General features: G+C 39.7%; 1 protein-coding gene across 1 annotated transcript; it reads left to right on the forward strand.

Annotated features, from left to right (window-relative positions):
- Positions 1–313: 313 nt before the first annotated feature.
- Positions 314–8772, forward strand: LOC117282990 (glutamate receptor 4-like). The gene is made up of 6 exons (XM_033754945.1): positions 314–385; positions 1973–2146; positions 3161–3387; positions 4977–5185; positions 7207–7478; positions 8547–8772. Exons 1-6 carry the CDS (start codon positions 372–374, stop codon positions 8770–8772), a joined length of 1122 nt encoding a protein of 373 aa, XP_033610836.1. The 5' UTR covers positions 314–371.
- The last annotated feature ends 5098 nt before the right edge of the window (positions 8773–13870 follow it).

A 13870-nucleotide genomic window follows, 5' to 3' on the forward strand; every position in this document is an offset into this window, starting at 1 on the left:
TAAGGTTGTCAGCCGTACGCCCCGGCCGCGCTTTACTCCCCAGTCCTGGCTTACCTTAAACTGTTAGGTCGTTGAGACCGACCCGAATTCTATCATAGTCATTCTAGGATAATATTGGCCAGTGTTCTGATACTGAATGTGAATATTGTTTTTATGTACGTATATTTACATGATCCTTTTGTTTATGTTATTGCATGCATGCAGTACCTATGCATATGTTGCTAAGTTCATTGCTCAGGTTCAGATAAACTCCATTTTGTTAACCTCTTCAGGTTATAGGAGATACATGGGAGAACTTCCTAGACTGGCGCTATAAGCACATCAACTCTCTGACCAAATTCCATTATGTTCTTGTGGAACATGTCTCCAGAATGCTGAATTTCAGGTAATATTGAAATATAAGTAAATTACGGCTTTGTACAGTGACCCAGAGTGAAGTTGTCCCCGTGACAAATCGCCATTCCATAAAGAAGCAATGTGGGGGGGGGGATCTGGAAGAAGTCCATACATGAGAGCTAGGTGGAGGTGAGTGACCATATTTACGCTACGGCCAGTTCAATCCATTTGAAATGCCAATTGAATGGGCAGCGCAGCCAGCCTGACTCTCTTCAGCCGGAAGCGCTCCCGGCCGCCCTGCCTGCGGCCATTTGCTTCTCTGATTCAGCCATCTTGACGCATCGGAATGCACATTGCTTTATATCGCTTCTAAATAAATCACATGACACCGAAACTCCGAATGCTGGAACTTTCCCAGACATCCGTGAAGGCGATGATGGCGCCGCATTTATTTATTGTATTCTATGAGCCGGGATAAATCAGTAAGCCCAATAAAATACTTTCGAAGTGACCGGTATTCAATTCTTAGTATGGGTATTGCTACGAAAACAGTTCTGGGACATATCCGGCCTCCTATGCTGCAGTATCTAGTTTCTTCTTATACAGTTTATTTAACTACACCGTCTCTAGATCATGCTAGGGCCCATACAGGGTCGAATGGGAGAATGCTTAATAAAAAAAATAATTCGAAAACAACGGAAGGAAGATATCTTAGCCTATTTTAGGTGCTATCTCGACATTTTTTTAGTGAAACTGAAGAAAACCGTGCCAACCTCTCAAGATCTTCAGTGTCCTAGCAAGGAACCTCCGGATATGAACCAGAAGCGTTAGCGCTCTAGTCATCATTCTTTGTAACAGAGAACTTCTCTTACGGGGAAAGGAGTAAAGCAGCCGGAGTGTGAAAATGAACACTCACAAGCCTAGTGTCAAGGCATAGCATGCATGACTCCTCACTTCCACATCCTCACGGTGTCTGCATTGTCCCTTACTTTGACAAGGGGATAAATTTACTTTCACTTCCATTCTTCCAATTGTAAGAAATTTAAAAAGCACTATTGAGAACCGTACGAACAGCATAATTATGCTGCTGACATAAACATATCAACTTTCATTTATGTATATTATTTACACAAAGTAAAAAAAAAAAGATATAATACATGGATGGTGTCTGTATGTCTGTCGTTGCGTCCTTCGAAACTAACAAATTTCAATTAACTTCCGTACAATAAAGGAATTTTGACCTGCTGGTGTTCAATTTGTATAACATATTAGGTCTAAAGAAACAAAGTAATTTTTTGATTTTTCACAGTTGAGTAATTCTGTTGTCGTTAGTTTACATTAACGAAAATTTCTTTGCAGTAAAACAGTTGTGTCTGAAAATATAATTCAGCTTCACCCAGTGCCCAGGTTAATATGCGTGTAAGTGTAGGTATATTCACTCCCCATCACGTGATGCAGTGTTTATTCACGCCGCCAAATTTATGTCTTATCTTAATAAAATGCATATAAAGGCCACTGAGATAAACTTGTAACAAAACGAAAGGCACTAATTTGGAAAATGTACGAACTCATGTGTTACAAACTGAACTACTTTCTTATACTCTTACCTTCTTACGCTTAACATATTAATTTCCAGAACGAACGTGACCCCGATGAATTCGTGGGGATTCCCAGTCAACAACACGACGAATTACGATGGAGTGATTGGTTTGCTACAACGCGGAGAGATTGAGGTGTCCTCTGTCGGCCTTTTGCACAAGACAGCGCGTATGGATATTGTTGATTACGCAGGGGAGACAGTGTGCTATGAGTGAGTGCAATTCAAGCGGGTGTTGTATACCAGAACAATGGCAGAATAACACCTCTATAGGAAAGTCCTTCCAAATGCTCACCATTAATTATCCCTACCAGTCACAGATGAAATTTCACAGAGTCTGCATTTGAAATGCAGCCATGAGATAACAATTAATAAGAAGCAAATATTTTAGCGTGAGAAATAAATTGTTTTGAAGGATGATTCTGGCAGCGGCAATTCCAAAATATGACTCATGTGAGCAGGATAATGATCGTATGGGTTTGGGGAATTATTTGGCCATCATTTGTTCAAAGATTACTCTGTATTATGAAGTTAGTTGCTGATTTGTCGTTGACTAGTAAGTTGTTCATTAAGTCAACTAGTTAATCGATTACTGAATAAGTATTAAAAATCCATTTCACTATGTAGTTATATTTTAGAGTTTGAAAAGCTTATACCATGTCTGTTTTAATATCATTGATGTTTCGTTCAGAGATTAAGATTAATTTCTTGTGAGATGTGATGCCGTATAGTTTGGTAGAAACATACCAGCTCTTCGAATGAACCTGCTACCATCATCTGTAAGGCAGAAGGTTCCTCCGAAATGTTATCATCTATTTTCAGAATTATACAGCGTCAGATTCCATAAGAATTTAATCTTAATATTCACCGCCGCGAGAACGTCAAGCATCATAAAGCCAATAGTATTCGTAATATGTCTTTATACACATACTCATAGTATATTGTACTTGCAAAATTACGATGACATCAGTTGTCATTACACCAAAATTTCTTTGCGTAATTACCATATTAATTTAATTCACGTTCTATAAATGTCCTTCAAATTTGTACCCACATGAAGTATACAAGATCCAGCGTCAAATAGTGCTAATACAATCATATTAATACCAGGAAAAAGTAACAACTTTCGCATACAATTTCTTATTAATTTATTTACTAAGCGCCTGATTAAAATTCGAGCCTGATGCTACATGTATATTTGGGACATTCTGGGAACGTCTGTTACAGGGGCACATTTCTGTTCCTGAAGCCGTCTCTCTCCGACGTCTCCAACATATATACACTCCCCTTCAGTCGTGCTGTGTGGGTCACATACCTCGTAACGATGATTGTCTTTTCTTATGCCCTCTACGTTACTCAGAGAACAGAAAGTGGAATTGACGACTCAGAAGCAACACGTCCATTGTCATTGACTGACTCCTTCTTCACTATTATTGGAATCATCTGCCAAGAAGGTTTGTCCTCCGACGTGGTTTTCTTATTCAGTAAAAGGTAAAGTTGTTCCTGAGCTTAACTAATTAAACACTACGACATGAAAGTGTATGGGGGAGTGGATGAACATCCGCATTTTCTTTACCTCGGCACTAGTTGGAAGTGAGTGGTCAGCTTCACGCCCCTGTCACTTTACCCCTGTGGGAAGAGCCCCCGGTACCCATTGGAAAGGAGGCTGTGAGAGCCCCAGAGCCCGTCTGGACGACGTGGAGAACAGAAAATTCTTTACTCTACCAGGACTCGAACTCGACCCCTCGGTCATCCAACCCGTAGCTTGTCGCTTTACCGGCTACGCTATCCCGGATGACCTTCAGTATCACGGAAAAATTCCCGTTGTGTTAACATTCATTTCTATTTCAGCTGCAGAAATTACCTAACGTCGAATGGATGTACTATATTATACGAATTTTGAATTTGAAATCCTGCCCAGTTTCAGATATCTCACCATTTTCTTAATCTTCTTAGGAAAATCACGAAAAATCGCAGTCAGAATAGCTTGCTTCTGACTGAGGCTCGAACAAGAAATCATATTAAATGCGAGTATCCTCAGAACTTGTATGACAAATGGACTTCAACTGCTTACTGAATTTTATTATACTACAACTACTTTCCTAAATGATTATGGTTACCTCATTCCTGTTAACGGATGTTGGGTGTATTTGCTTCGCAGTAGGGATCGAATTTGTTAAATATAGTCATGCATTCCTTTATAATATGCACAAATATATCACATAATAGCGAGAGGGCGTCTTTCTACCCGTTGTCTGTCTCTAAGCTTCATTTCCGAAAGTACATGTCGAAATTTGCTCTCATTTTGCACTGGGACTCTACATCGTAATTTTAGGGTGAACATCCAATTTTGGTGCGTATCGACCAACTATGGTCCTTGCTTCCTTATGAAACATGAATTGGGTTTATGTCATTTCTCAAAGATGATCAGTCATAAAAAAAATGACGTTGCATGACACGAAATACACATCTCAGTACTCTGACACTTATTTCGAAGTTGTTAATAAAACGTAAAGATAAAACTGTACCTGTGACAGACCGTGAAGGCCCGTAGGGATGTGAGATGTTGAGTCTCCCACATCTTCCAGAAAGTCGGCTTATAGATGGTGGTAAATTTGCCAGGCTTAGGCGCCGGCCGCCCTCTACTCCCCAGAAAAATTCATGGTACTCATTTCTGTTTGAGGCTGAGTCAACCCCGGGGCCATAGTGGGGCTGTAAGAGTTAAGTCAATTGAAAAATCTACTGACCTCATTGGGACTCGATCGCGCGACCTTCCGGTTTGTAGCATAGTGCCTCAACAAACTACGCTACCGCGTGCCCCGATGTTATTAACATTTAAGGAACTTCAAGGGCGGATACTGTCTGGCTGAGCACTGTAATATCTGCAGTGCTGCTATCTTTACAAAATAAATTTGTTTCTCCAATAAACGGACATCTGCATCAACGCAGAGGAGTCCTACACAGAATCTCAAAGAACGGATTCATTTTGTACATTTTTAGAAGTGATTGGCTCATTAGAATATCCATTTTATTTCTCTTGCAGGATCTACTCGTGATCCTCGGAGTCTGTCTTCTAGGATTATATTCCTGTCTCTGCTGATGTTGTCTCTGTTCCTCACTACATCCTACTCGGCCATCATAGTGTCCTTATTGCAGACAACCAGCACAGCAATTAACAGTTTAAAGGACCTCATGAACAGTCCGTACACACTTTCTATGAACGATGTAGTCACCAACATGAACTATGTTAATGTAAGTTCTGCTACTTCTTCTCATACGCCTCTGTAACTAACGAAAGAAACAACCAACAAACGAAATAACCAAGCTACCAGTCGTGTAAATAACTTTCTGGAAGATGAATCCGAAGGTTGAGCATTGTTAATACCAAAGCTCATTTTTGCATTACGTACTGAACAAGTTTCATCCACCTCCAATCCCTTTTGCAGTATTATCTAACTAAACAACTAACTGACTTATCAAAGAAACACAGTAAATCTCTGATAGTAGAATCCGAAAGTTGAATACAAGTAATTGTATCAAAACCTGTCCTTAAATTCGGTGATGATCAATACTTCAGTTTATTTAACGATGATGCAATGAATTCAAACTATAGGCTACAGCCTCGAGACACTCCTTTTGTCTGTGCATAAGATAAAATTCTAACACTTCTGGGTGAGTATACGAGTGCGCATGCGCTGCTTGTAGGTAGCACTAATTCTGCCGGTGGGTAGATCTGCCAACAGTAGTCTCTCTATAGTTAGCTTCAAGAAAAATTCTTATTTAGAAAAGCTCCTTGAAAATATTCTTCTTTCTTTTCAATTGTGTATGTTGTGACTAGATCGTGAGTAGGAGGAGCTTAGAGTCGAATCTTAACTTTTCTTTTAAGATAGAGTTTAATAGTACTTTCCCATCTCCTAATGAGTTCTTCGAAGTTGTAGTTTGTCACAAGACTTTCACATCAAAATACTCGTGCATTTGTCTTCCCAGACGGAATTATACTTACGGTCCACCATAACCTCATTTATTCCACTGCTGATAATACCAAGTTAAATACTGGACAAATGATGACGTTCTTCGTTATGTGACGTCACTCCCCATTTGTATTTTATTTTACAACGATGTCATTTTCTGTGCTATCTACTGTTGAATGTTAGGTTGAATGATGGATTATTAATTGAAACGAATTTAGAAGACAACAGTTGCCGCCTGATCGAGGTACTATCCCGGAGTTTGCTTGGAGGGACTGAGAAAAAACGAAGAACCTCAGTCAGAATGTCGATGTTTAGATCGACATTGAAACCGAATATTTCCAGTTACAAATTTAGAGCGTTACTTCTGCACCACCCTGTTCGGTAATTCCCCACTGAATTAATCTCTGTCGGATCCTTCAGTTGTTGTAAATATTAGAGAGAGTGAGGTTACGTGAGCTTGCTCCTGTGGCCGCACCGGTTGGATGGCTCGAACAACGGAATGGCTTATATTTCTCTTTGTCCGTAAGGCCTTCTGTGGTCTGAGGCTATATTTAAGGCGTCCTACTGCCTATCTGAATGGCGATTTATACAAATCTTATCCGTATAAGAGAAAAATTTCGAGTCAAGCAGTTATAGCTAGAGATATGAATACCACAATGTGAGTGAAAGTAAATGTTCAATATTTAGAGGTAATTGGTCCCGCGATACCATATTATATTATATATATATATCATAGACTTTGCGAAGAGCTGATCACCCGCCCAAGTAGTCCTAACGTATGTCTAAGATCTAGTAAATCGAAGTGAAACGGAGAGTTTCATGGAGGTAGGCCTAGGCCCAAATGAGGGCTGTAGTACCAATGAAAAAAAAATATATATTATATATTGTACTTGCTGAATAAGTTGAAAATGACCAAGAGCATTAATTTTCTCCTTCCAGAGACAGTGTTTTATTCTATCTTATTATTTTTATACTAAAATGCCAAAGCTTAACATGAATAAAATTACAGATTTACGTTTTGATTTGTTTAGGATCGAAACTGTGTCTTCCTATGTGAGCTCAGATGAAAGAGTGGGAAGTAACTACAGATTAATATATTTACACTTAACACAGATTATGTAATCAAGTACCCAAGAACATCTCACAGAGAATTTATAGATATATCTGTAACATGTCACTCTACGAATTTTGCATGTAAAATCAAAATGATTTGTGAACTATTTCTTCAAATTACGTCTCTTAGAATCCATCAGAAACAACCATTTTAATTATAATTAAGAAATATAATTCTTACTTTCACAGGAAACAACAGACACTGAAATCAAGGATCTCTACTTCAAGCATCTCTTCACCCAGCCACACCATGAAGCTTTCACCAAGTCAGCGGTCGGTGTTGCGAAGATGCGAAAGGGACTGTACGCCTATCACGGCGACGCCGATGCTTTCAAAATCATCAGCGAGACTTACGACGAGTATGAGAAATGCAGACTCAAAGACATCAAAATGTTCTCAACAGTTCAGTTAGCTCTGGCTGTGAAAAAGGGTAGCCCATTTAAAGAACACATCAGACAACGGTAAGTTGATTTGTTCTGTCACTGATACTGAATAGGATACAGATATAAAAATTTTGATTCAAGGATGCTCCTACGTGGTAGGCAATACTTCTTCACCTTCATCAAGGAACAGAGTGCTCATCTAGACAGTAAGCTCCCCGTCTTCCGTGGAACCCAAATTTTGTTCTTATCTTCACTACAGCAGCATATCTACAATCAGGTGAATTCAAAATACATCCTTAATCTCTGCTTCTTCAGGAAATACTTTCCCAGCTTCACCAGTAACAGATATACCGACATGGGCACACTGATAGAAGTTCGTCTTGAGGACTCAGCGCATTGCATGAAGATATTAACAGATTAGCATAGTAGACTGTAAATGTATATCCTGCGGCATTAAGCAATTTCTGGTTTGCCTACTCTCTGGTAAATTGTTAGAATATAAACTGTAAGAAACTTGTTAACACCTGTAATATTTGAGGTTTTCACGGCGGTGACTATGAAGAATGTAGTCTTCTGTGATGTGGCGTGTGTAGATGTTCTGTTAATCGACATTTCGGAGGAACGTATTGCCTCCATATTCAGGGTAGAAGAAAAAAGAAGATGGGGGCGATATTTTCCTCCGAAACGTCGGTTAACACATCTACACGGCACCACATCCCAGAAGACTGCTTTCTTCGTTAACATCTGTCCAAATCGTCAGTTTCTTTGTCATCTTTATCATTAATATTACATAATCTTTGGAGTAGATTCGACATGGTTGAACTGATGATGAATTAATTACATGTTTCCGGTACAAATTCTGTTTCTTTTATGTTATTCAGTTATTTCAAAGCTATCGATCAATCAATTAAATCACACAGCGTCGAGTATGATACGACAGAATGGGGGGAGGTTAACACTATTGGAGCATTGAGCTAGTTATTCTCTTGCATCTAATGCCGAGGATATGAATGGGTGGAGTTTCACTTTCACATCCACTTCCAAATATTTCTTCTTGGAGCTGTGCCTAATTCAGTTAATTAAACATGACTAACAACTTCTTACAGCACAACTATATTTAAAAGTGATCGTTATGTGATGTTTCAGAGCCCGTTGGTTAAAGGAGTCAGGGATATCCGACAGAGAGTACAAATACTGGATTGTTCAGAAACCAAAATGCCACGGAAACGTTGAAGGATTTAACAGTGTGCGCTTACAGGATTTCTACCCAGCTTTGTTGGTTTTCGCTTATGGTTTGGTTCTAGCTGTAGGTATTCTCATTCTCGAGCTGCTTTACCAGAAACTTCTCTCCCTGAAATACAGACGCTATTAAGCAACTATCTTTAAATCCAACAAAAATGAAAAATTGTGTCTGAAATCTCAGTATATATAATTTGCAGATTGATGCACTAACATTTTTTATTGCTGATATCGTACCTCTATTTTTTCCAACAAAGTTGTAGTTTCGCACTTAGATCGCTTAAGTAAATAATCTCTGTTAGCTAGCGAATAGAGTACGACTATATACAACTTTTCCTGTAGTTTCGGCGGCTAGTCCTACGAACACACTGACAGAGGGGCTACGAGTTCTCTTCTTTCTCCGTTGCTGTCAGTTTCTTCACATAGGACTTTGAGAAGTTGATACTCGGCAGGTTAACCCATAATTCCCTTTGCTGGTGTCGTTACATGGACGACATCTTCGTGATATGGCTCCACAGACCAGAGAAGTTGGAGGTTTATCTGACTAGCTGAATAATGTCCACCAGAACATTCGATTTCCCGTGAGCACTGAAGGACACGGTCGCTTTCCCATCTGTAACATTCATATCTACGGGAAACCTCATGACTTGCTGGGCCATGTGGTCCACGGGAAACCTGCACACACCAACTCCTATCTGTAAACCACCTTCCAGCGCCGCCCACCCAACTGGATGGTCGTGCTTTTCATTTTGGTGTGCATGGCCATAATCCGGGAGTAGCCCATACAGAAACCTAACGAGTGTGGTCAGGTCTACAATCTTTCAATGGTGACCAAGATCAAGGGGCATCATCGGCAGTCATTCCAGTCATTCGAATGGTTCAGCTGAGGCGGAGCACAGCACTGACCTGAGGCAAAGCTTTCCACATCCAGACACGCAGGCCGCAACACCAGATGGACTTGAAGAGGGATGATGGAAACTCCTCATCTACTCCCCGAAAGACTGTGGGAAGCATGAATGCCACCTGAAGATGACCCAGAAATAAGAACTAAACATGTAGTTGGTACGAATACAAAATTCTATTAAAACAAAGTAGTTTTATTGATGTCATTATAAGAATTATATTGTAGGAAGCCTCCTTTGGATTTCTCATCATCTGGTTCTCGAACCAGGCCGTCGGGCTCAGTGAACCCTGTCCCATTAATGACACGAACACTGCAACTTTTAGTGCCCCCATCCTCTTCATTTCCCCTGCTCCCCATTTAATTTAATTTATTATTTCTCTCCTCTACTTCGCTCCTCTTTCTCTGCCCTCTGCAATCGGCTCCTCTTAGCGTTTTGTCTCTTCTCCATTTCACTCTGTAGCATTTCTTTATTGTGGTCTCCATATTTCCATCCACCTTCTAATATGTAAGTACATTTCACGTACTCCAAAATTGAAATATTCTTATGCTTTCTGCCTTTTTGATTTCACAGTAGTCAAACGACGCGCAAATATTTATCTCGTTTTTTGCATGGCATTTTCATCTGAAGGCCTAAATTTCGCCTTTCAGAGAGGAAACAAGTTTAAAATACCCTGTTTCTCAAGAGATGAAAATGGTACTAACTAAACAGGTAATCATATAAGAAATCAAGGGGTAAAACACATTTACTGCTCAAGATACATCCCAAATACAATTCGTTCAGTGTCAGAAAATATATTTTGCCTAAGGTTGCAAGGCGACTCCTGTTCCGTGCTGAATTGAAGAGCGTTCACTATGCGGGGTTCACTGATGAGGTAGCACACTTGAAAGAGGTCCTTGCGATCCAGTTTTGGGCTTTATTTCCCTGGTCTATTCCGTCATATTAAGCCAGTCAGAATCATCAGTATTAAACTGGGTGTGGCATATGACAGCTTGTGATGTTGACAAGGGCCGCAAAGAGCAAGTCGATCAAGAGCTTGGCCTCTGAGGACTGTTTGGACGAAATCGTAGTGGATCCTTTTAAGTGTCTTCGGGGCTTGAAGCCATAAGCACTTGGTTAAGGTGCCCTTCTCCTAAACTACAGCCCACACTTGGCCTGTGATCTACAGCAAACCTCGTACCCAGTCTCTCGGTAATCAGAATGTATGTAGACTGAGTATGAAAATTCTTCTGTAGACCTATTATAGGGGGGGGGGGAGATAGTTAGGACAAGGCTTTGGGATCTCCAGCCGTAGTCATGTTGTGTATCGCCTTTATCTGTTCGTCTTAATTCCTTTTGCACTGAAGGTGGAGACAGCTGGTTCCTCTGGGACGTTGATAGTTAAACTACCAGAGTAGAAGGCGTCACGTCCCAGAAGAACTTACTCTTAACATTCTCCGATATAAGAACTTCAGGTCTGCAAGTTTCTCACTCCGATGGTTATAGGAAGCTCTGAATTTTGGAATATGGCGCCTTATAAGTTGGAATTAAATCGAGTTTTGGAGGCAATGTGTTCCTTCGAAACGTCGGTAGGTTTTCAGCAGGCTACGCATCGTTATATCATAGAAGACAAGTCTTCAGCTCCAAACGTTATATCCATTGAAGGCTTAAAATGTGAAGTCTCCCATACCACGAAACCACGCCAATAGACTCCAAGAGAGTTCCATCAAATTCGCCACCTGTCTTCCTAATGCTATCAACTCATATTCTTCTCAGTCTTCAAAGGGAACATTCCGTAAGAGGGTTTACCAAAGTTATACACGCATTTCTCCTCAACACACAAAGACATACATACATACATAGATTTTTAGCGTTGTAAACAATGAAATATGTCAGTGAATATAAGCTATTACCTTTACTCTTGATGAAACATGTTACAAATAGATTTGTATTTATAATGAGTGAACATCAAGTGAAACGAGAGATGTACACAGCAGAAAACGCATTTGTAAAATATTCACAATCCTGCAAAATTGAGTTAGCATTTCTGATCCTCTCTTCTCGGTATATTTTCTAAGTTAGAAGCAAAAGCAACAAAGTAATGAACGGGAGACGGATTAAAATGAGACGTGAGTTCTAGAAAGACTTCTATATCAGACTGATATTTAAATAATTCATTAAAGGGATTGCCTATACAAGGGGCAAAGAAAGTGTGTACGTGTGTTTACTGTCTAAATTATGGGCAGTCCTCTGCAAGTGCTCTTTACCCGTCATGCAGTTCCGTTCACGAACTCGCTTAAATGGCACTACGAAACACATCACTGGCAGAAGAATGTTAGTTCCACTTTCACTAATTCACCAATCCCTTGCTTTAAAGTTAATTGCAACGGGTGCTGCCTCAGTATAACAACGTATCTCATTGGCAGCCAAGCTTTAGTTCCGGTACAGACACTAAACATGTTACGCCAGCTTCCAAAAAGTCTAATATATCCCAGCTTTGGGCGATTAATTCAATTCTTCATTCGTCATTATCTAATAACTAAATATATTAATTTTATCATCACAAATCTCAAGGGGCATACATATGTGCCTCATAGTTACAAGTAACTAAGTCATATTATATTCACATTATATTACTTAGTATATTTGATATAGATTTCAATTCTTTTTTTAAATTGTATCTGCATAAATGTGGTTAACACTTCAGATACTGTTAACTTCTTACGTGGTCTGGATGCACGGTTCTCATATTCGAGACGACAGAATAGCAATAGCCAGATCATTTGTGTCTCGCAACAATGTACGAATATCATCTGTAGTGGTGGTCTCGTGTCACCAAAAAGGTAAGCCCGGACTTTGACATTTAGGTACAAGTCAACTGAGAAACAGAGGTATAAAAGTACAGTAAAAATTCGAGTTCTGAATTTCTGCAAATATCCGTAAAATGCGAATTTATGTCGCAATGCTAAACATTTATACACCCACAAAGCAACTGCCTCTACAAGAGCTGTCAACCCGCATAAAGGGAACAAGTAATCCCTTAGAGTACATAAACTTACATAGGAATGTAGAACCTAAATAACATTGAACTTCATAATGTTACATCTCCATTGCTATTGTCAGAACAGATGCTGGAATAAGCGAAACATCTACATGAATAGGGTACAGTAAAAATGGGAACAAAAGTTTTGGTCGGGAAATCTAATTGAAGGGTGTATTTTGTTTCCGAGATATAGATAGGAGGATAATATTAAAAAAAAATATACGGAAAAAGATAATTGGAACTGGATTTATTGACACCGGATAAGGTTCAAATTCAGTTGTTTTTTTTTGTAGCGGCGATGATTAAACTTCTAGTTCTGCAGTCGATTAAGTTTTGCGTTAGTATTTTCTGTGTTTCAATTTTTATATTTTTTTATCCTTGTGTAGATGCAGCTTTATTCTACAAGGATCTATCTGACGAAGGAGTCCCTGTATCAGTAATCTTGCCGACTAAAAAAGACCTTAAGCCCTTATTGCTGAAGACTGAATATTACCACTTGGCAATAATAGTGGATGTTGCGTGTGAAGAGAGCATTCAGTTTATATCAGAGGTAAGGCAACGTCACGTCCATTTCTGCCGCCTACATCACCAGATTTCCATGATAACTCTTCTCATGTTCCCTTCATGTTCCCTTTACGTTTGCTCCTTTACTGTTTCTAGGCCTCCGAGAAGAATTACTTCAGCAGTCTGTATCACTGGTTATTATTGCCAGTGTCTGCAGATACAGTCATGTCAAATTATGATGGATATGGGCCTGCTTTTTCTGATGATCCGCTGATCACCGCTTTGGAGCAACTGAACCTGCCCCTAGACAGCCACGTGACAGTTGCCCGTCCAGGATCTAACCCTGTCCTGCTGCAAGACATCTACAGACTTGTGAAGGGTCAGCCCTTGACCGTCACATTGCCTCGCGACTGGAGTCCAGCAGAAACGTTTCCAGTTGGTCCAAGGAGGGACAATTATAGGGGAATAGTTTTTCCCTCAGCAACTGTAGCAAGTATCACCATCATCATCATTTTCGAAAAAACAAACAGTTCAGGGTGGGGCTAATTCATTTTGGTCTCATTTGTGAGTTTCTTATACACTCTGCTTCGGATATTTGATCCAATTTGGCAGTAATATTTCATCATTAATTTGGAAGGACTGCCTCTCTGCTATCTGCCAAAATGAAAAATTACTTTACTTCTACAGTTGAAAATCTGATTATTTCAGGCAAGGACGCTAAATATGTTTCTCCTCTTTTTATCCCACTTTCGTTATTTTGAAAATATAAATATAGGTTTATGCTATCACCGTCCTGGCTGTGT

Source organism: Cryptotermes secundus, unplaced genomic scaffold, assembly GCF_002891405.2.
Source record: "Cryptotermes secundus unplaced genomic scaffold, Csec_1.0 scaffold120, whole genome shotgun sequence".
NCBI classification, from domain to species: domain Eukaryota; kingdom Metazoa; phylum Arthropoda; class Insecta; order Blattodea; family Kalotermitidae; genus Cryptotermes; species Cryptotermes secundus.

Excerpts from the sequence above, each read along its gene's own strand:
- LOC117282990 (XM_033754945.1), top strand. Across the intron at positions 3,388-4,976 it reads TGGAATCATCTGCCAAGAAG|GATCTACTCGTGATCCTCGG; the intron begins GTTTGTCCTCCG and ends TTTCTCTTGCAG. Across the intron at positions 5,186-7,206 it reads CCAACATGAACTATGTTAAT|GAAACAACAGACACTGAAAT; the intron begins GTAAGTTCTGCT and ends TTACTTTCACAG.